This window comes from Chanodichthys erythropterus, chromosome 17 (assembly GCF_024489055.1).
Source record: "Chanodichthys erythropterus isolate Z2021 chromosome 17, ASM2448905v1, whole genome shotgun sequence".
NCBI lineage: Eukaryota > Metazoa > Chordata > Actinopteri > Cypriniformes > Xenocyprididae > Chanodichthys > Chanodichthys erythropterus.
Window position 1 is genome coordinate 1,329,269 of NC_090237.1, and position 24,156 is coordinate 1,353,424.

The 24,156-nt window shown below is 35.9% G+C and overlaps 1 protein-coding gene and 1 pseudogene across 1 annotated transcript; both read right to left on the minus strand.

Moving 5' to 3' along the window:
• LOC137005424 (NACHT, LRR and PYD domains-containing protein 12-like) overlaps positions 1-15,053 on the minus strand; it is a 109,047-nt pseudogene extending 93,994 nt beyond the window's left edge.
• A 4,402-nt stretch (positions 15,054-19,455) lies between these two features.
• On the minus strand, positions 19,456-24,134 carry psma6l (proteasome 20S subunit alpha 6, like). Its single transcript, XM_067366314.1, has 7 exons — positions 23,913-24,134; positions 23,204-23,298; positions 22,917-22,998; positions 20,717-20,872; positions 20,463-20,641; positions 19,861-19,955; positions 19,456-19,735 (listed from the first exon to the last, which is right to left on the minus strand). The coding sequence occupies exons 1-7, from the start codon at positions 23,986-23,988 to the stop codon at positions 19,678-19,680; spliced, it is 741 nt and encodes a 246-aa protein (XP_067222415.1). The 5' UTR covers positions 23,989-24,134; the 3' UTR covers positions 19,456-19,677.
• Positions 24,135-24,156: the final 22 nt, after the last annotated feature.

Sequence of the window (24,156 nt, forward strand, 5' to 3'; positions counted from 1 at the left end):
AGTGTGTTTGTGTGTGCGTATTTGTGTAAGATAAGTTATGTGCTTGTAAATTTACTGTCTTAAACTGCTAATCTAAATGTTACCTTGCTACTAAATAGTGTTTTCACGATAGTTGGATATTCATATCTGCTAAAAGAGCTTATTATGGCCCGAGCAAATGAACGCTGGATGATTCAGTTGTTCAGTTGTAAACTAAGTGACACTTTATAATTCCCTATAAATTAATTAATTTAATTTGAGCTGATTTGTCTTACAATTCTCTCTGTAAACAGTAAATTATTATGCAAGTGACATATCAGTAAGATTTCAGTACAATAAACATTCAGATTTTAGTTTTTCTAAAGAAATGTTTGGGTCAGTCGGGTCTGTGTCTTCCCGGCTGGGTTCGGGTCCAGCTTTCAAATAATAGAAGGGTCAGTGTTGGTTCTGGGAAGTACATTTATGGCATTTCTCGGTTCTGCACGGGTCCGGGTCCAACTTTCAAAATAATAGTCGGGCCTGGGTCGGTTCTGTGTAGCACATTTATGGGTCTCTTCGGGTTCGGGTATGAATTTTTGGACCCGTGAAGACCTCTACTTCAGACATTTCATTATTGGACTCGGGCTCGAATTGATACAGTAAAATGTATAGCTTTCATTCAATTATGGCAAAGGGCGTTCCGTTTGTCGTTTCGGTGCACGCAGTAGACCAATCAGAGCAGTGTAGGCTCACGGAAAGAAGGAGTTTAGAGAGACAGTTCTTCAAACTGCTTCTAACAAACACCTCTATCTTCGAACTTAGGTAAAATTAAATGTATATTATGATAAAACGAAAGTGTTTTTTGACCTTGCATGCATGTAAACCTGTTGTAGGAGACTCCCAAAACAAAATTAGGAACATAAAATAGGGGCACTTTAATCCTTTAGATTACTGTGTTCGTGTTACAACTAGCCCCGCATTAGGTTGTGCCCCGTTCACCCCTATACCTCAGTTTAGGCCGTTTGTCTCCACTCTTAAACATTCGTGGCTGATTCATAGATCTGTCACTCTTCATAGACACACAGCTGGACTCTGGGTTGGATCTCTTCTGCTGGACTGAACTGTAACAGAGAACACATTCAGTTTAATCCTTTAGATTACTGTGTTTGTGTTACAACTAGCCCTGCATTCACTCACACTTCTATACCTGAGATCAGGCTGTTTTTTTCCTCTCTTAAACTTTCGTGGTGGATCCATAGAGCAGTCACTCTTTATAGACACACAGCTGGACTCTGGGTTTGAGCTCTTCAGCTGGACTGAACTGTAACAGAGAACACATTCAGTTTAATCCTTTAGATTCAATGCACTTTTTCCGCAATTGATAACGACATCAACATTATCAACCCCTTTCTCTGTTAACACAGAAGACTTCAGGGGCGGACTGGCCATCTGTGTGATCTGGAGAATCACAGAACGGCCGGTACTCCAGGACGGCCGGCGGGCCGGCCCACCACCCGCCACGCACGCAGTCATCATCTGTTTTTTTCCCCCACTAATCTGTTTCACACTCCAGTACTGTAGGTGGCAGCAATGCACCTTTAAGTTGGATGCCAGCTGCACTAGTGGCCGCCAAGTAAGCAGCAAAGACGTTAGATCAGTGGTCTCAAACTGCCGGCCCGCAATTGATCTCAAAAATAAAACATAATCCGGCCCGCTAAATTATTATTATTATTATTATTATTCTCTAGTTGCTACCTGTCTGATATGCAAAGAAAAAGTCGCCGTTCTAAGGGGCATTCACATATCGCGTCACATAAGCGGCCGCGCCGCATTCTTCTTTCCAATGCACTTTCGCTCCAGTGGCGTCTGTCGTTGCTATGCAACCATGAGCCGCGCTCTCAATCGCTTCTATTATGAGCGCGCTTGCCTAAATTACGTTAAAAGCACTCGACTTTAAGTCATGAGCGCCGATTTAAACCACCGAAACGCGTCTGATGCAGCCATTAAACGTTACCGATGCTCAAACGGCATCTTGGACAAATGTGGCCCAGCTGTGTGAGCACAAGCGCTGCAGGTGTCTGTCAAGAAACAGAAGAGTGTACAAATGTATTCAGGGATTGTATTTGTTCAGTACAGTGTTCAGTGCAAGATTTTAATGTTATTTAAGCTAACATAAAGTAAGGGAAAATACTTCCACTAGATGTTAAAAACTAATAATGTATTTAACAATGAGAGATTTTTATTTTTTTGGCAAAATAAAGTTGCTATATAGCTCCAGTTTTTTTTTTGTTTATTTCTGACCCGTCCACGCCACAAGTGTTGCTGGTTTTAAATTACTGATTTTTTATTCCATATATCTTGTTGGATGTGAGAAGTCGCACCAGACTATTTCAATGAATAGTATTATATTAGTAATAGTATTATATAATTATATTACACTCTGTAACAATGAGAGAGACACTGCTGTTTACATTTAGTATGGTAAATAAAATATTTATAGTATAGGTATAAAAATATTTTAGTAGGCCTAATGAAATTTGAAGTAAATGAGAAATAATGCAAAGGAAAGTACATTTTCTGAAATGTTGCGCTTTCTTGCGCTTGAAGGATAATATGGCCCTCCTATGAGGTGTAAATCACAGAAACGGCCCCGGGACAATTTGAGTTTGAGACCCCTGCTATATGAGTATTCAAGTTAATCTAATGTGCTTTTAACACAACATCTAGTCAACATCAGTGCTATTGCTATAATTTGGATGGTATAGTATCATGAGCCACAATTAAAGTCTTGTGACACTCATTCCAGGCGTTATTGTTGTTGTTGTCGAGTTTCCGCACGCCGATTGCTTTGGGCCGGGCCTAGTCAAAGTCCAGGGCCGTTTTTTAGTCCCAGTCCGTCCCTGGAAGACTTGCAAGAGAGTTGATCATTCTATAAACTGTTAGACATTATTTGAAATCAACCCAAACAAACCCACCCCTCTCTTCACTGCTCCGCCTCTAAAACTCACCCTCCAATCCTAACCACCCTGCTCTGAGTCAGTCGAGGTGTCTCACCAGGCGAGTTGAGTGCACTAACAATGACGCTAAACACAGCATTCTCTAGCAGTTGTCAGTGTGCATCACTCTCACTAGCTGGCCACTGTTACACACGCAATACGAGTGTAGTATCAGCAGGCAGACATGAGGGAAGACTCTCCTCATCACCTCATCTGCCATGATGAAATAGGCTAGCAGATAAGCCTATCAAGACCATTTGTGCAAAAGAAGAATGATGACATTAGCATGTCATTGAGCAGGCTAATCCTAATCACAGTTTTCCCCATTGTTCACCCCAGTCCCTCAGTCCTAAGACCTGAGGTGTGAACTGAACTCCACTTACCAGAAAAGTCTGCAAGTGGCTTGAAGTCACAAATGACACAAAATAGACACACAGTGGACAAAATAGAGCAAATCTTTTCCATTTCTATTATCAGAACTCTATTTACTTAATGAGTGTTGTTCGTGTTTATGCAAAATATACAAACTTGCCTATTAAGGTATACATTAATGAATAGGTAAAAGTTCAACATAACTCAATGATGTCTGGTCTTTATGTTTTCAGCACGATGCCAAGGTTAATCTGAAACTGGTTTGGAAAGTGAATTATGCATAGGAAAAACCTTAAGGACATTGTTCTAAACGTGAACTTTAAGATATTTAAATGAATCTCGTGCCCATTCAGCGGCCACTTCTGACAGCATCAGCCAATCAAAACACTGGATCTGTGCCAATTTGCAATTACCTCCTTCTCTACAGAGTCGTGAAGTTGCTCTCTCAAGACTCTGAAGCTCTAAAGAGAGAAACAAGGAAGTTCTGCAAGAAGTGAATTTGGGGAGTTTGAAAACTGCACCAGAGACAACGACTACAAGCTTAGCCCCCCCATCTTCAAAATATCTTCTGCAGCAACTTCAAAAATCCTCTCATCAGAGATCCTCCAGATCTGTGTGTTCCAGAGAATAAGGATCATCTGCCCAGACATCAGAACCTTCAAAGCTTCTTCAAGGCTTCTTCTTCTGCGTGTTCCAGGAAAAGGACCTTCTCCGTGCTTCTCTGTGTAATGAATCAGTGTGTCAAATCAGTGGTTCGGAGCGCGAAAGTCACGTGATTTCAGCAGTTTGGCTGTTTGACAAGTGATCCGAATCATGATTCGATATGCTGATTCATTTATGCTCCGAAGCTTCATGAAGCAGTGTTTTGAAATCGGCCATCACTAAATAAGTCATTGTTTCATTTTTTTGGCGCACCAAAAATATTCTCGTCGCTTTATAATATTAATATTAAACCACTGTACTCACATGAACTGATTTAAATATGTTTTAGTACATTAATGGATCTTGAGAGAGGAAATGTCATTGCTGGCTATGCAGGCCTCACTGAGCCATCGGATTTCAACAAAAAATATCTTAATTTGTGTTCTGAAGATTAACGAAGGTGAAATGACATGAGGGTGAGTAATAAATTACAGAATTTTCATTTTTGGATGAACTAACCCTTTAATGATTGACAAGGAAGAACAAAAAATAAATGTACAGTACACAAGAGTAAATTTTTCTAAAAATTTTTTTAAATATATATGCTTTATATAAACAAATGATGGTCTTGCACATGCTTCCGCCAAAACCACACTTTCGTATTCTTCAAAAAGTTTACGCTGTATGTCCTTCACCTTCCCTATTCAACTTACGGATAAAACAGAACTGGCGCTGCGTTCGGACTTCGTTCCGTAAGTAGAATACGAAAGTGCGGTTTTGGTGGAAGCACGTGCAAGGTGATCATTTGATTATATAAAGCATATACATTTAAAAAATGTTCAAAAATGACAGATGGTTTCACTAAGACCCTTATTCCTTGTCTGGTATCGTTTAAGCTGCACGGAAACAGTAATTTTGATCTTCAGTCGTCTGGAGGCCATTGAAGTCCACTATAAGGAGAAAAATCCTGGAATGTTTTCATCAAAAACCTTCATTTCTTTTCAACTGAAGAAAGAAAGACATGAACATCTTGAATGACATGGGGGTGTGTAAATAATCAGGAAAATTTTATTTGAAAGTGAACTAATCCTTTAAGAGTAAAGACATACAAATTAAACAACATCCCATTGCTTTCACTCATTTACATTACTTTCCAATGCAATCTCCAGTCTTAGATCAAATTAAGTTTTTTTCTCTCTCTCTCTTTTTTTTTTTTTTTTTTTTTTTTATAAATGAAGAAATATTCCAGAGTTGATCATACAAAAATTAACTGGGTTGATCATGTTAAACAACACATCATCCGGGTTTAAGGTTATAGCGATGACTATATTGACAGAAATGGGAGATGAATAAACTGAAACAATAAAAACACAAGCCATCGCCTTGTTTAGATAATGTTGCACAGTTCAAATGAAAAATGACACACAACCCAGATAGCAAACGGACGTCGATTCAACGTTTATTTTTGGTTGTAAAGATCAGTATCAGTCACCGATCAAATTTCAATGTTGATTCAACGTTCACTATTTGATCGGTACATCAGAACATTATTACGTCGAAAATATGACATCGATTCAATGTCGAAATGAGGTTGTTTCATCAACAGATACCTACGCCGACGCATATGATCGAAATCATAACGTCTAATATATGTTGAAACTTGGTTAGAGGAATCGGACATTGCGTGCACTATTAGGACGTGCATGTCTTTTGACTTATTTACTGATATAATTTTAATTCGTTATAAAAACCCTATTTAAGTAAATTAAACAAGTTTATAGCAGTGGTTATTTATAATAAATCCACATAAATGAGCAGCAAAATCTATAGCAGGCTCTTACTCTGACACTGATAAAATGAGCAGTCCTCAAGTTTCCGTGATTTCTTGTCCGATGCATCCATTTTAAAATTAAATGAAAGCATAGCCTACCGAAGATTGCTCAAACGGTATCGGCAGGTCATAAACACACAAGAAGGAGCGTTAATGAAAACCATGAATGCAACATATATGTGAAACACTGTTAATATGAAGACTTAAGATGCAAAAGCCTCTAAGTACCGTCTGAAATTTTTATCAAGCTCGTAGGTTCAGTAATTTCACTTGAATGGCAATTAATAGGTCCTTTTCATTGCCATTAAAGTGAAATAACTGAACATAAACATATGAGCTTGATAAAAATGCTCATTTTAGAAGAATTTCAGATGGCACTGGCTTTTGCATCTGAAGTCTTCATATATATACAGCTCTGGAAAAAAATTAAGAGACCACTCCAAGGTCAGAAATCAATATTAAGTGGTCTCTTAATTTTTTCCATATATATATATGTATATATATATGTATACTGTTTATATTTTAAAAATGTAAAAATGCATAGAACATAAAGCTTAAAAATTTATCTTCATGTTACATGCATAAATAGGCCTGTGTACATATGTAAAAATATATTTTAAAAATATAGCCTATTCATGAATCATGTTATGTATAGTTTTTAACAAGAGACAATATTGTGAAACAACGAATGTGAAATGACTATGAGTGTACACAAAGCAACACACACACACACACACACACACACACACACACACACACACACACACACACACACACACACTGATGCCTGGATGCTATATGCAATCAATCACACAAACACATATTTATCAAAACCAGCAAGTACATATACTCCAATTCACCCACTCGACCAACAAAAAGAATCAAAATGTTTTTTGAGACTCCATCTATCTTTTTTTCATTCTGATTGCCATTGCTCATTGTTTCAGTATGTGTTAAGTTCAAAATCTTCAACGCTAGTTCACATACTGTGTTTGAACTCTAGCTCATAATGCTGTATGGTTAAAATATATTTTTTGTTGTTGTTGTTGTTGTTGCTTCCGTCCTGGTGCCCATTGTAGTGGACATGAATAAATCTAATATATTGTACATTTATTTTATTTATTTTTTTACAGTTAAAGAGAATCTGAAAAGCACAAACTGGCTTTATATATATATATATATATATATATATATATATATATATATATATATATATATATATATATATATATATATAACAAAAGTAAAGTGTTGGTATAAAAATACTCCAAGCACGTTTTCCAAAAATATAAAGAAGTTCTTTTAAAGTTTCACTTTCTCATTTTGCACAATGGGTCGATAGAACTACAAAATGCATTTTAATTTCATGATTTAATAATTGTATGTAATGTTATAATTATATATGTTTATGTTTGTAAATGCTGCATGACTGTGACGTGTTTTAATGCGCGTGCGCGTTGAACGTTCGAATCGCTTTCAAATGCTGTAGCGGATCTGAGTTGCCATGGAAACGGGGAAACGTCAAGCAGCAAGCCTCCGTCTCGCTGTTGTTTTCACTGATTTTAGGTAAGTTTTAGTCCACAAAATCACACACATAATATATAAAACTGTTCCTGACACTTTTCTTAAGTGTAACTGACACACTTCTGTTGAATATTTACTTAAAAGAAATGATTTAGTGTCTTTGAAAAAGTCCGTTAGCATCTCAACCGTTTTCAGAGGCGGTTGGCTAACTCTATATTTTGAGCCCTTGTTTAATGAAAGTTTGGGCTTTTAATCTCATCGTTATGTGTAGATGAGATGTTTTGATAGCTTTGTTAACGTTTTGCTGGCATATTATCAATGAATGATGGTAAACTTACTTATTTATTTAACCTAAAAGTATGCGCTGGCTGTACCGTTAATCGGTGACGTCACTTACATGAGCGCGAATATTAGCTGAAACTATTTCAAACACGGTTTGATCTCTAATGGTAAACAAATATTGATAAAAATTGTTCTGTAATTTCAGGGACGACAGAAAACCCCCTCCAACAAAGGGTAAATTCCAAAGTTTGCAGCATTTCTGGAGGAAACACAGGTGAACTGAGAAAGCTCATTAAATATTTTAAAATGCATTTATTTCACAATATATTTTACCTATATCACCATGCATCTGCAGTTTTCTTTTGTAAAATTATTTTTAATGCATTAGTTAAGAAGGCTTTGACATCCAAACGTAAGTGACACTGTATGTACAATAGTGAATTCTAATACTAAAAATATAAATTCTGTTAACTTAAGAAATTATTTTTTAATATTATGTATTTTATTTTTCCACCTCTGCTCTAGCTTGGTTCCTTGTAATAAACCTGTAATAAATGTGGTTGGCTCTGTGACAAATTGCATGTTATGTTCCTAGATCCTTCCATGCAGATGGCCTCCTGCACCCCAGCAGAGCTGAGCGACCTCCTGTCAAAGGCCATGAACCAGATGACTATTGTAAGCAAAACCTCAATCATTCACTACACTACTGTTGAAAAGTTGTGGGTCTGTAAGATTTTTACATGTCTTTGAAAGAAGTCTCACATTTTAAAATCATTAACCCCAGGTTGTTTCAGTGAGGTTGTTCTTGAAAGGCCTGTAGGCTAAATAATCAGCTAAAAGAGGTAACATACGTGACAAGTATAATGTTATAATGCTTGTAGTTATAATCATTTATTTAACTATTATGATAACAGGATATCATGGTCATTAATCTATTTTATTGTATTTCTCTGTCTATTTGTAGTTATGTTTGCCAGTGACAGACGCCATACTGTTCCACTCAAAGGTATTTATTTATTTGTATACGTGCATGCATTTTTTAATGATATATTCTTAAATATTTTTACTTATAAATGCTGATTGTGGTCCAGGGGGTCGACAACTTTAGGCAAGTAAGTTATTTTCGACAGAAATCTGGGCAGCTTACTCATTGCTCATACTCTTAGCCTCTAATGTGTTTGAATTTATATCATCAATGCAATATCAGGGGGTAAAGATATCATTAGAGTTCTTACAGTTATGGCTGTACTATGCTCTTGTTACCAGATGAGATGTAATCTCTAGCGTTTGGAGCTGTGATTCTTCAGGACAAGATGCCATTCACACTTGATACATGAAGATGGTGAGTTTCACAATAGCTGCACAGTCACAAATCAAGAGACTGACTCAAGCTTTCATCCTTATGAGCTCACCCATATGTAGGGATGGGTACCGAAACATGGTATTAAACAGGCCCCGGGGCTAAATTCTGAAAGACCAGAGTATCGATAAGCTTGAACAATATTGGTTCTGCCGTCGGTACTGGAGAAATTACACGCACTATTCATTATTGCTATATAGATGTTAGGGCTGGGGAAAAAAAATCGATTCACCTATCGCAATTTATGATTTAAAAAAAAAAAAAAAAATTATTCCAGAATCAATATTAATTCATATGAAATTTCTCTATTTTAGTCCTTGCCTATAGACGAGGTGGACAGAAGTTACCCACTCTTGTGTCATTATCAATGCTTGTCACGTGACGTAAACCAGTCCTGCTGTTAACGAGCAGAATTACTGAAGGAAAGAAACAACAACAGAAAAAGTGAAAAACTTCCAGCCACAGCCTTAGATGAAATCAACCAAAGATAAAAAAAAGACCTTAAAGGGTTAGTTCACCCAAAAATGAGAATTATCCCATGATTTACTCACCCTCAAGCCATCCTAGATGTATATGACTTTCTTCTTTTAAACAAACACAATCGGAGATATATTTAAAAATGTCCTGCACTTCAAAAAAAATTTCGTACTTAGTATTTTTGTATTGTTTATATTCCAAATATCTAGAAATTGTTAAATCAAGATGCCTTTTCTAGATAATTAAAATTACATAAAATATTTCTTGTCTTCTGGGGGGTGGGGGGGGTAAGAAAAATCTTGTTTCTGTTTGAAATCCCAAGATGAAATTCAAAAATCTAAAATCTGTTACAGTTGCCGATGGATATTGCCGCGCATATTGTGGGCAGCCTATAACACATCTCGATTGAGACAGACTGCTTCAAAGCTCATATGTGCTGTGATGCACGGGATATCTGTGATCACATAAACAGTAACATCTTCTCAGCATGTTTAATAATAGAACCTGTTATAATCTGTGATTTTGTCTACAATGGATGAGGAGTGACGCAACACAACAAATTCCTGACAGTAAGCGGGCTCCCCGTTCTATTTTCAACAGTCGGTCAGCTTTTAGCTGTTGAGGCGCGACACAAAAAAAGTCATGTCTGGTGTAGACATGGTGTTAGTTGTTGTTTAGAGTTGTTTAATCCTCCTCTGCTGAGATCTTGAGAGATTTAATGTCTTTTATCTTCAGTTGATTTCATCTATAAAGCAATGTTAATTATGTTCTTAATTTGTATATAATAAAAAGAACCGATAAGAATACCGTTGAAGTACCCGATCAATAATTAACAGTAGCAATACCGTTAGAACTATAACGATACCTATCCCTACCCATATGACATAACTGACATAACTTCTATGAGTCACATGAAATAACTTCTTAAGGCTGTCCTAACCTAATGTAGCTCTACCCAACCACTGCATGGAGGCTGAAAGATGGCTTCCTGAAGATGAAAGGACAATATGGACTTGAGGAGGGGAAATACTTTATATGATATGTGAGGATAAGGAGGGGTGTTTTATTCCAACTCTAGTCTTCATACAACATGTGTTTGTCAGGATGGTTGTTATTTTGTAAGATTAGGGAGAGACTGTACCTCTCATTTGTGTGTCTTGTGTACTATAATTTTAGAACAGGAGCTTGTACTCCTTTGATTTGATTGAAAAGTTTCAGATGGAGCTGTTTTTTACTTTCTGTTCCCATTATGTTCATTTACATGCAAACAGCTCATGGTGAAATTTTTCTAGCATTTATATATACTACTACTATTACTACTATTAATATTGTTCATATTATTAAACAAAATTAACAAGATCTTTTAAAAACATAATATAATGACTTTATTATAAAAAGACCCACTATGAAAATACAGTTTTACAGTGTTATTCGTGTCTTTCCTTTTACTTTATAGCACATCACTGACAGGCTTTCCTGTGTAACACTGATTCAAGTTTTCCACCATTGTATTTATCTAAATGAGGTTTGTAAATGCATGGATGTTTCATATTTTGCATTAATTATTTCTCTTATATGAAAATTACAATGTAAAAGAAGACGTGACAAGGTCATTGGTCTTCTCACAAAATGCCACGTTAGAGGAATATTCAGAGGGGCGAATTGAAATAATTTCTTTTGGGCATTATCATGCCACAAATATTGTATATTGAGCTAAACAACCTAATCCTGGAATGATAATTTGTGTTACCAGATGAGAAACTTTGTAATGGGTATGTATGATGTATGATTTTGATCTGTACTATTTCTATTGCAGGTTCTCAGGGATCCCCAGTTGAAGGCATCAGGACATCAGATGTTGGCCTGGACAGATGTACCAACAGTACACCACAAAGACCTCTGCTTTTAAATGGATGGCTGATTACTACCATGTTCTGTGCGGGTATTATTATAGCAAAACTGATCACCTGTGACAGTGGGATTTCTAATTTTAAAGAATAGTCATACATCAGTAAATTATTTTTTTATTTAAAAATTTGAAAGGATTTTTAAAAGTTGCAAACTTTTTTCTCCAGTTACAAAAACAGCTAAACCTTTTCAAATTCTTCATTGGGGGTGCACAAATCCTATTTCACAAATTAAGAAATTCATATGCTCACATTTAAGCCGTGCTCTTCAGACACTGTAACAGTCCTGATATGATGTCACACTTTGCAGCATCTTTTTTATTAACATGAATTCAAATTTTAACAAATATATTCAAAATGTAAAGATATACAATCTGACAATCTGATCTTGTCATTATTAATCAATCAGTAATCAACACAGCACCACCCCGAAATTACATGCACTGTAGAAGTATGGTTTTGGCAAGAAATGAACAGTAGCTAAATATTTATTATAAATGCTACTATTTGACATTCAGTATTTTAGTCTATATTAAAGGGATACAAGTCTCTTTTATGTATGATTTTTTTTTTTATTACAAACTGTTTTTGTTTGTTTGTTTGTTTGTTTGTTTTTAGCTAGCACTTAATATTTCTTTAATGTTACCACATGAGAATAGCCAAACAGTGTAGGTGATTCACAAAATCATACACAAAAAAATGTGCATGATTGGCCAAAGTTTTACTGATCTACAAACAAATTGAGCTTATGAATTTCTTAATTTGTGATTTGTAGAATAGGTTTAGTGCACCTGCAATGAAAAAGATTAAAGGCAGCGGCTATTTGCACTAAGTGACAATAGCACATTTTCTTACACTAGGTGAAAATAGTGATAGATTCTATTTACACCATGTAAAGTATCAATTCTTTGCAATAAGAGTAAATAGATGCTATCTATAGGCCTACTTAATATTGGCAGATACTATTTGCACCTCAGTATTTTTGTACATTAACAGGATGCAATAATATAGAGTGTAAATGATTGTATTTATTAAAATGATTAAATGGATGCTGCCTTATTGGTAGAATAAAACCCTCCCTACACCTTCTCCTAACCCTACCCAATAAACATTTTTAATATTATTAAACACTCGTTCAGTTTAGTTCCGCTTTTAGAACATTATTTTCATTTTTATTGAAAATAAATGTGAGCTTAGCAAAAGGCAGATTTGAACCTGCATCAAAAGCCAGAACTCCCTACTCGCTACTGCTGTGTCACTAAAGACGTTGCCTTCTGTGCTTCTTTTTAAAACTTGAGTGGCCCAAAAGCTAGTGTAAATAGCGTTTGCCAACAAGGGACGCTATTTGCACTTTATGTAAATAGACACTCTGAAATTTAAAAGGTGTAACTGTTGTGTTGTGTTTTTGAGAGAGAAAGGAACTAAGTTTTCAACTAAAACATTTTGATGACTTCACTGAAATATTGTCTACACCTTCCACTGTCAGTTGCTCAGTTTCACTACAATAATGCCAAATACAATACAGCATGTGCATAATTGAGTCACTGTTCTAACAGCTGGGGGCTATAGAGAACCACCTGCACTGCAAATTTTCAGGAGTGACATTCGCATTTATCCAATTACAGGAGTGAATCCGTTAAATCATTGGGGCACTTCATGAATTGACACTGGTTTACATTTAGATAAAGATGAAATATTTTAATTTTGATATAAATGTCAATAATAATTATGAAATAAATTTAAATATTCATAAACCTTGAAATTAAAAAAGTAATTAAAAATATATATTTTATTGTCCATTGTATTGAAATTGTGGGTTACATCTTTGTCACCCTTTTCATCCTTGATGAGTTTACATCCCTGTTACAAGAGCAAGGAACTTACATTTTAATTGCAAAGGAAAACCAATTCATCGTCTATATTCTTCTGTCCTCCATTTTTATGGGTAAGATTTCTTTATAAATCATCTAGTGACCCATATGTCTTTATTTTTGTTGAACACAAAAGGAGAGAGTCATATAGTCTCAGTCACAGCAAGAAAAGAAACTGATGGCGTATTCTGACTCAGGCTGTCAGTCTCTTGATGTTCTGCCTTACATCTCCTTTTGTGCTCCAATAAAAATAACACATTTGGTACAAAAGAACATGACCAGTTTTATACTTGAGTAAATATTGCTTTTAATTTGTAGCTTGAGACTATTTATAATAGCTAATAATTAACTTGTATACCTCTTTGTGTGTATTTGAGAGTAAATGCCTTTTCTATGTTAGTCTTGTATAGAAGGTTTGTATGCTCTTAACGATGTAGGCTATTTGTACCTTGTAATTAAAGCAATGTTAACTGAATGTGATGTGTGATTATTTTGTAAACAGGCTTATCTTTTAGTATTAAGTGTTTGAGATTTTTAAAATAAGTAGAAAATGTGTTAATTGTATAGAGTTATTTCACCCAAATGAAATCAACATCAACGTTGGGTAAGCAAACCAGTTAGATCGATTTCATGTTGAATTCGTGTTGATCTACAACGTCGTTTCACTCAGCTGAAATCAACATCGTTTCGACATTAGGTAAGCAAACCAATTAGATCGATTTTATGTTGAATATGTGTTGATTCTACAACGTCGTTTCAACCATCCGAAAATCAACATCGTTTCAACGTTCGGTAACCAAACCAATTGCGTCGATTTTCCGTTAGATTTGAATGGAGTGTCTGACGTTGATTCAACATTACCCCGATGAGCAAACTGATGCCGGATCAACGTCGGAGATCAACGTCGTTTCGATGTCACGAGAAACGTCGTTTCTACGTTGATTCTATGTCAGTTTGCTATCTGGGAAGGTATCATGTAAATCTAAATAAACTGTTTTAAAGATTCACGTTTATTGTAAAGTTCAAAGAAGTTTAATTTCTTGTCAAAACTGCGTCTGTCCATTATTTTCTCACAGATAAGCGGAGAGACTAGGCGGTATTACGCCCTCTGAATGTAGATGCGATGGCTGGATCGTGTTTACATTACACTGAGATCACAATGCGTTCTCGACTACTTCCGAACCAGGACACATTGATCGGATAACATTCCAATCACAAACGCGTTTACACTTGTCTTTTCAATGCATATGTGGACAACATCCAGGTACAGGTCACATGTTAATGCCAAGTGTAAACACAGCCTTTGTTGTTGGTGTCAGCCTGACTGATTTCCAAACAGCGTTTGTGAAAATCTACCCCCCCCCCCCCCCCACGCATAAAAGACAAAATTATTACGGAACTACTGGATTATAAACATAAAAAAACAAAAACGCCACAATTTGAATTTATCAAGACCTCAAAGGTATCTGCAGGAGGGAGAAACACCTCATAGTCGCTCCTACAAGGGGCTTTTCATAAATGCTTGGATAACACGCCTATGTCTCCTTTGATTAAAAATAATGGCTAACATTAGCCCAGTGACTGGGATATAAATGACTTATCGCGAGGAAAAAAGTCGTTTTAGTTAGTTGCATAACATCACTTAAAATGTCCTGCAGAGATTCATATTAATATGAGGAAGTCTCCACACATAAACACTCACCTCGATCAAACTTTTACAAGATACAACTTCTCAAATCGTCCAGCTTTAACATCAAGATACACGGAAATTCCTGCATACACTTTGATAAACGCTTCTAAAAACGTTGTTGTTCTTTTTTCCCCCGTATTGTATTGGTATCTTGCCAGCTTAAAATGGCGACTGGAAAAGTTTTTTGTTTTTGTTTTTTGACCAACATCCTCATCCTCCTCTTTATTCATATACAGTATGAATCATGTACACTAATGGTCACCCTTTTGTTAAACACAATCCTAGAATCCACTAAATAAACTAGGCTACTTCATTATAGAGAAAATATATTTAATTAAAAAGAGAAAAATATTTGTCAATATGTCTATGACAAAGAAAATAGTAAACTAAGTGAGCGTATAATTCAGCAGCAGAAGTGATTTTTTTTGTTGCAATTTTAATCTGAAAATTTTATTAAAACAATTAGTCTACTATTTATTCTTATAAAATACATTCATGCATTCATATAGCTACTCAACAAATATAAATTAGGGTGACCATATTTTGATTACCGAAAACCAGGACACTCGGCCCGGCAATGAGATACTCAAATGACACTCGAAGTTTACTCAAATATGTCTTATAATTTCAATACATTTAAAGTATGCCTCCTCTGTAAGGATAGAAAATTGTAATATTACAAAATACTATCTATAACCAAAGACACAAATTCTCAGAGGTTACTCAACATGTTTTATTATGACAAGTTTCAAAAATAACGAATGAAATAATGATAGAAATAATGTCTCTTCTGTATTATAAAAATAAATACCTAAAAAAATACCTCTGCTATATTAGCAATACAAATTTAACAAAAATAGCTCTCACAAACTTACAAAAACTAACAAAAATATATATCTTTAGTTTTCTTCTTCATCCTCGTTTTCCTCTTCCTGTTTTTCTTCCTCATCCTCCTTGTTTGCCCATCTATATTTTGCTGTAGAGCTGATCTTTTCCAGCAGTTTTTTGTTGCTTAACAAATAAGCATGAACGTTATAAAGAAATTTTTATAGGCCCTAACAGCTGTTATCGCAAGCTACAAAGGAAGAGCACAACGAGCTGAACTCATAGTAGACGATAGCTGAAGGTTGCTCTGCTGTTACACTAAGTATCTGTTATTTACAGACTGCACAAATCATGCATACTAATAAAAACATATAAACTGTTACCTAGAAGTAAACAACTGTAGTTTAGGCATAAGTCAGCAGCGACGCTGAGAATATAGTTACCTTTATGGAATAATCCACTAATGTCTTGAGATACAATGTGAACTAATATTCTCAGTTGCACGTGCAATCGCGCATGCCCGCGAAACTCATTTATATTAATGCTCCATCCTCGGAAACCGAAATTTCAGAAATCTCGTAACATCGGTCAATTTAATGTCCCAATGAAAAACAATGAAAACCAGGACAATTTCATCACTTCATAAAAAACAACCAGGACGGCCAGGGCATGTCCTGGGAAAACAGGACGTTTGGTCACCCTAATATAATGTAATGTATTGTAATACATTAGTAGTTGCTAGCATGATTTAGCACAATGCTAGTATGAGTTAACATGTTAGCATGATTTAGCATTTTTTTCTGACATGATTTTACATGTTGCTAACATGATAATACTGCTAACTTGAATTGGCACGTTAACATCAAATTTGTTGTTAACAGCAAATTTTAGCATGCCATGGACAGTTTATCACCCCCTCTCCTTCACCTTCAATATAGAAAATATATAGAATGTTTAATTTTTTTTTTAAAATAAGTTCATGTTCATAAACATTGAGGGGTTAACCCTGAATTGATGCTTAGTAAACCAAGGTACGGTAATTGTTCAAGCTATTTCTAATCCTGACTTTTTCATTATTTCTCTGTTAGGTTAATCCACAATATAAATAAAAGAAGAAAGATCTTGAAGATTTCTTGAAAGATAAAAGGGCTGATTTTTATTTATTACAAGAAATCACACAGCTGAAGGGCTGATCACAGTTTTTGGAAGAGTCAGTGGGACATTTTTTTTGAGTCATATCTGTTTTTCAAATAGATCAGCAGGGGTCGCTATTCTCAAACTGCAGACCTGTCAACTAAACACATGAATGACAAAATTATACTTGGGGGGTGATTATAATGTGTCCCACATAACTGAGATAGATGGCCTCACAAAGGTGTAAAAGATGATGTTAGTAACAAGATTGTTTCTGGGTTATGTAATAATTTAAGACTTGATGTATAGACATATCATGTATGTAGATACAAGACATCATCCAAGAGTTTGGTGTCCGATGTGATAAAACAGATTAAACAGAGGAAGAAGCTGAAAATATCATCAAATTACAAAGGGGATTTAAATAAACATTATGAAGTAAAGGCAAAAGCTGCTTTAATTTGCTCCAGAAGGAAGTGGCTTGAGCATGGTGGAAAAACCTAAGATATTTTTGGAAAAAAGAAATGGTGAATTATTAATAAATTACATATAAATAATACTGTCACAGATAATTTACTTACAACTTCAAAACATCAAATCTTTGTATTCTAGCTCTGAAATACAGAACTCCTTAACTAACATGTGCCGATATTTGGTAATGCGATATATGCACAATATTGTTATCGGGGGCACTTCAAAATAACGTAAATACGTTTAATTGCAAATTATTAATTTTTATAATGCATTTAAGAATACTTTTCCCATCATCAACCGTAAACTGCACAACACAGCTGTATTCTGCGTCAAAGGGACACGCGCTCAGATGTAAACAAACCCAACCTGGGGTGCGTTTCCCAAAGCGAACTATGGTCGCAAGTTCCGCCGTTACCAATAGAGTTCAATGGGACTTACGACCATAGTTGCCTAACGATGCTCTCGGGAAACTCACCCCTGCATGAGACCATGCGCTGAATGAAAGTGCACGTTCACTCTCTTGACAGCAGAGGGCGCTGATGGAACAGCAGAAATGCAGCGGTTACCCCGGAAACTCTGTAAACAAAGCAGCTGCGCTAGTGAAGTTTTTAAAAAGCTTCAAACAGACATTCATTTTTTGTAATCTCAATGTTGTTCATCACAGCACCAAATACTGAATACTTAAAGACTTAATAGGCTATTTATTTTCAAACTTAAACATTTTTATATTTTAATCTGGACTACAACATGATTTGAAATGCTCTGATTATTTGTTATTGTTCAGTAAAACTTTGAGACGTGCGGCTTCATTAGTTAACATGTTAATTCATTATTACCAAACTGACAATGAGAAATACTTATAAAGCATTAATTATTCTTAGTTAATGTTAATTTCTTAGTTACTGTTTAATAACATTACTAAAATCAAAAGAACTTATTTAATGGAGCTGAGATAAAACTAACAATGATCAGTTGTGTTTCTTAACTAACATTAACAAAAAAATAATACTTTCTGTAACAAATGTAGCTGTTGCTCAATCTTAGTTAATGCATTAAATAATGAGACCTATTGTAAAGTGTTTCCTGTTGTTCTTTATAGCCTAATTCTTTTGCACTTTAATCTGTTTGAAAATTTTACTTTATATATTTTTGGTGTGTGTGTTGCATTATTGTATTTAAACATTCAGTTTTTTTTTTTTTATTACAAAAAGAGTTCTTAAACTTGTTATACTATCACAACACTTTTTTTTTTGCAACTTATTTCAATATCGTGATAATACCGTATACTGTGATAAAAACTTCAGCAATTAATCGCAACATGAAAATTTGATACCGTCACGTGCCTATCCTTTACCTGTTAACCTTCACCAGGACACTGACACACTGGATTTATACATGTTTAAATCAGTTCAAAGTTAATGTACATCATTTAAAAGGTCTAAGACTCAAACTTCAGTATTTGACCTCTATTTTATTCTGAGAGACTTATAGTCACAGTTGTGTCTTAATCTGTGTCAGGAGTTATGAAAAAAATGTGTCGATACCTTTAATATGAATTATGAGAGTCCCCTGCAACCAATAACCATCATTTCAATGTCAAGTTTAACTTTAGACCTGATATAGTCCGGCTATGAGTAACCCACTTCTAGCCAAAATAACCTTGAATTTGGTTACATGTCATTTTTGCCAAAATAACTTGTAAGATGTATGATAATCCATCATGTAAGCAAAGCCAACATCATTTCTTTGACATGTTCTGTGCGTATAGCCATGATTCAGCTCTGAATTGGACGTTTGTGTGCAGTCTGCTTTTAGTTCACCTGGTGAAATCAAGCTCTGATTCAGACCAGCAATGTGACATCAGGCTATATAGATATAAATGATATAATCTCAATCTATATTGCTTTAGAAAATACATCGATAGATCTTAAAAACTCTATATTGCCCACCCTAGTGTGCGTCCAAGTAATTAAAGTAAAAAAATCTAAGTTGTGTGAAGATACAATACTTAAGGAGTAAATCATTCAGTGAATAAATGACGCCACCTGCTGGAGAAAGAGGAAAGCACACAATGAAAGAATCAATGTATTATTTTAATTAAAGAAGAAATTGAATATTACTCAATGACTTAGACTGACAAAACCATGTTTATTTGAGAATTATTTGACTGTCTGCTGACTTACATACTGAGAGTTTGTCTTTCACCAAGTGACAGACACAAAATATAATCTGATATATCAAATTCAGTGTAAAACTATGAGCTGAGAAACGAGCAAATGCCAGATGAAGGCGCTTCATTTCAGTGGATTCTATAAAAACGTGGAAACCTGAAGGTTATTCTCTCTCTGATATCGCTATCAGATGATCCTCGATCTCTTTTTCTGTCAGAGTCCTGAAACACACAGACAGATGTTCTCTATATAAATGTGTTTACATTTATTCCTTCAGCAGAAGCTTTTATTGTATTTTCTTATGAAGTGAATGTTTGATGTCAGATGCTTCTTTCTCTCTCTGTACCTGAATTTAGGGTTTTCCTTGGTCACAACAGCCACTTCCAGCTCAGTGCTTTTGAAGTCCATGGAAAGCACAGTAGACAAACACGAGATCGCCATCTAGAGGACAGGAGACAAGAGTGAGTGTTATAATATCCAGTCAAACACACTGCTGACAAACATCAACATCACAGCTATTCTTCTTCTTATTATTACTAATACACAGCGCTCTGTTTAAAGCATGATTATGATTCAGTGGTGTATTTCTGTGGCCTAATATTTTTGATGATATGTAATTCCACTGCTTATTGTTGTGTTTTCAACTGATAATAATCATAAATGTTTCTTGAGCAGCAAATCATCATATTAGAATGATTTCTGAAGGATCATGTGACACTGAAGACTGGAGTAATGATGCTGAAAATTCAGCTTTGATCACAGGAATAAATTACACTTTACTATATATTCACATAGAAAACAGATATTTCACATTGTAAGAATTTTTCACAATTTTACTGCAGTTTTGATCAAATAAATACAGCCTTAGTGAGCAGAAGAGACTTTAAAAAAAATCATACCAAACTTTATTACTGTGAATGAATCTGTATGTGTAATCGTGTCTCACACCTCTACGGTCCTGCTGAACGTCAGCTCAGGCTGTTTCTTCAGCTTCTTCTCCAGGTAGCTGTTGGCCTCCGTGTGTTTGGCCCCGACGCTCGTGGCCCTGAACCCGCAGAAATACCCGGCCGGGTCGCATTTGTAGAGCATGGGTCCCATCTGAGGGTCCATGGCGATCAGCATCATGCCTGAATCAGATAGGAAGATCACTAACACTGCAGAAGCAACTGATTATTTGAGTCTGTGTGGACGAACACACTCACAGCAGCCGAGCGGCCTCATCTCTGCGTTCTGTGTGTAAACCTGCGAGAGATCCGCCATACGCCGGCACAACATGTCCGCTGTGATGTCGTAACCGAACTTATACTTCCACTCGCCGGCCTCCACACGAGCGCGATGGACCTGAGAACGGCTGTCAGCTACAAACACACACAAATACATGTTTTAATAATGGATGAACTCTGCAACATTGACACTATTGTCTTCTGTAAAGCAGCTGACTTTGCTTTGCAACAATGGCTATGTTTCCATCCAAAGTTGTGAATTTAACTTGTGTGCAAAATTGGAATTTGGCATAAAACATTTGCAAATAAAGCAGCGTTTCCATCCTATGTGTTGAAGAGAACAAATTCGTCACTTTCTGGTGCAAAATCTCAGTAATAAAAATGGAAGTTGCTCTTTTTTTCTCCATCATAAATTAGTTTAGTCAGACAAAACACAAATGCTGTGATGTTCTTTTGTGTTTGGATGCTGGTGTTTGGGAACACATTCGTGTGAGACGCATCAGGAAGAATTAAACTAAATCATGACAGACTTTGACTTTCAGAACCACCAAACCAACATTTTAGATGCTGTGATGTGATTGGTCCACTGTTTAGTCCAGTTATCCAATCACAACCTCTGCTGAAGTAAAGCCACATGAGTTTATTGAGGGATTTATTCTGTAAATGTGTTTCCATCGTAGTTTATTCTTATTGAATACTAAATGATCAAACTAATTTTCTTTTTTATGTGCATCTTGGCGTTTCCATTCAGCGTTTATTTTACTAAATATCCCAAAATTCACATTCAATTTCTGTCATTAATTACTCACCCTCATGTCGTTCCACACCCGTAAGACCTTCATTCATCTTAAGAACACAAATTAAGATATTTTTGATGAAATCCAAGAGTTTTTTTTATCCTCCATTGAAAGCAATGAAATTACCACATTCAAGGTCCAGAAAAGAAGTAAAAACATTGTTAAAACAGTCATGTGACTGCAGTGGTTCAACCTTAATGTTATGAAGAGACGAGAATACTTTTTGTGTGCAAAAACAAAACAAAAATAATGACTTTATTCAAAAAATTCGTCTATCCAGTCATCTATTTTCATTGCAGCGCTTCCGTGTTCTACATTCGAACGCTGGCTCAGCATTGGCCGACGCTGGTCACATGAGCCGCACAACGCATGTGTGTAATGCTGACGCAGAAGCTGGCCAATAATGAGTCAGAATTCGGACGTAAACACAAAAGAGCTGAATTGCGTTCACTACGTCAACTGCGTACGAGTCTGACAGGGGAGAGACGAATTTGTTGAATTAAGTTATTTTTGTTTTTGCACACAAAAAGTATTCTTGTCTCTTCGTAACATTAAGGTTTTAATGATGTCTTTTCTGGACCTTGAATGTGGTAATTTTATTGCTTTCAATGGAAGCTAAAAAAAACTCTTAGATTTCATCATAAATATCTTAATTTGTGTTCTGAAGATGAACAAGGGCCTAACTGGTGTAGAATGGCATGAGGGAGAGTAATCAAAGGGTTAGTTCACCCAAAAATGAAAATTCGGTCATTAATTTCTCACCCTCATGTCGTTCCACACCCGTAAGACCTTCGTTCATCTTCAGAACACAAATTAAGATATTTTTGATGAAATCCGATGGCTCAAAAAAAACAAAATAATGACTTTAGTGATGGCCGATTTCAAAACACTGCTTCGGAGCGTTATGAATCTTTTGTGTCGAATCATGATTCGGATCGTGTGTCAAACCGCCAAACTGCTGAAATCACGTGACTTTGGCGCTCCGAACCGCTGATTCGACACAAAAGATTCATAACGCTCCAAAGCTTCCTGAAGCAGTGTTTTGAAATCGGCCATCACTAAATAAGTCATTATTTGTTTTTTTTGCCGCACCAAAAATATTCTTGTCACTTTATAATATTAATATTGAACCACTGTACTCACATGAACTGATTTAAATATGTTTTTAGTACATTAATGGATCTTGAGAGAGGAAATGTCATTGCTGGCTATGCAGGCCTCACGGAGCCATCGGATTTCATCAAAAATATCTTAATTTGTGTTCTGAAGATGAACGAAGGTCTTACAGGTGTGGAACAACATGAGGGTGAGTAATAAATGACAGAATTTTCATTTTTGGGTGAACTAACCCTTTAACATATAATGTGAGAGGAGACACACACCGTAATGTCCAGTCATGACGCATCCAATCCGTGGAGTGAGACGGAACATGTTTGTCATTGTCGACGCATCCAAGAGTTTGTCCTGCACACGAGAAACAGAAAGAGTCAGACACACACACACACACACACACAGCTCAGCGTAATTTAAGAGCATCGCAGCATCTCTGCAGATTTAGAAACACTCAGAAATGCTTTAAGACGCTTAAGCTTGTCCAGGAGTAAACCAGACAGACTGAAATAAACAAGATTAAACACTCCAGACTCTGATCTTCAGGAGTGTTCATTACCGCAACTTTCTTCTGTGTGACGACCACCGCACAGTCCGTCCCTCTGATGCCCACCGAGGTCAGGCCGCTCTGAGTGATGGCTTTGAAGGCATATTCTGTCCAACACATTCAACATCACATCAACACAACATGCAGCAGACTACAGCTAATGCTCTCAGAACTGTAGCAAACGTTCTTCCAGTAACGTTAACAGAATGTTCATTTGAAGTCTTTAATAACGTTCTCAAAACATTTAAACGTCAGGTAATGGAACGTCCTGGAACAGAATTTGTAACATTTTTTAAATGTTACTACTTGTTTCAGAACGTTCAGAGAACATTCAAAAGTAACATTCATATAGTGTTTGCAGAAATAACACTTTAAAAACTTGGGAACGTTAGCAAAACATTTTTAGAACATGTTTTTATTAGTTTGGAAGAACTCTTTAAGAAGTGTGTTTCTGGAGATGATGATTTATAGAGACTAATGAAGATGAAGTGTGACCTTAATGACTCCTGGACCTACTTTAATGTCGGAAAATGTACATTTGATTATGATGACTAAAAGATTTCGATTACACGTGCATTCCGCACAATTCTTCATTCATTACTCTGTCACCAATAGTGCGAAACGCTGCATTAGTCCAGTAAACATGAGCTGAAGGCATCTATAATAGTTTAATACTTGATGAAAACCGGAATAATGGCTTATAAAATGGTGAGTCTCTTACCGACTTGATATAATCGGCCCTCAGGTGAGAATATGGTGATGTGTCGATCAAACCCAGCATTTGAACCTCGAGACATGATTATAAACACACTTTAGTGACTTTAGCAGCTCAATCCGTCAAATTCGCGATGCTGCAGGTCGAATGTGTTGAGAAGTGCGTCGAGTTGAGAGTGAATAAGCGATTTGAGACTTTCACTTTCTCTTTCATTCCATCGCGTCATTAAACTCTACGAGGAACATGAACT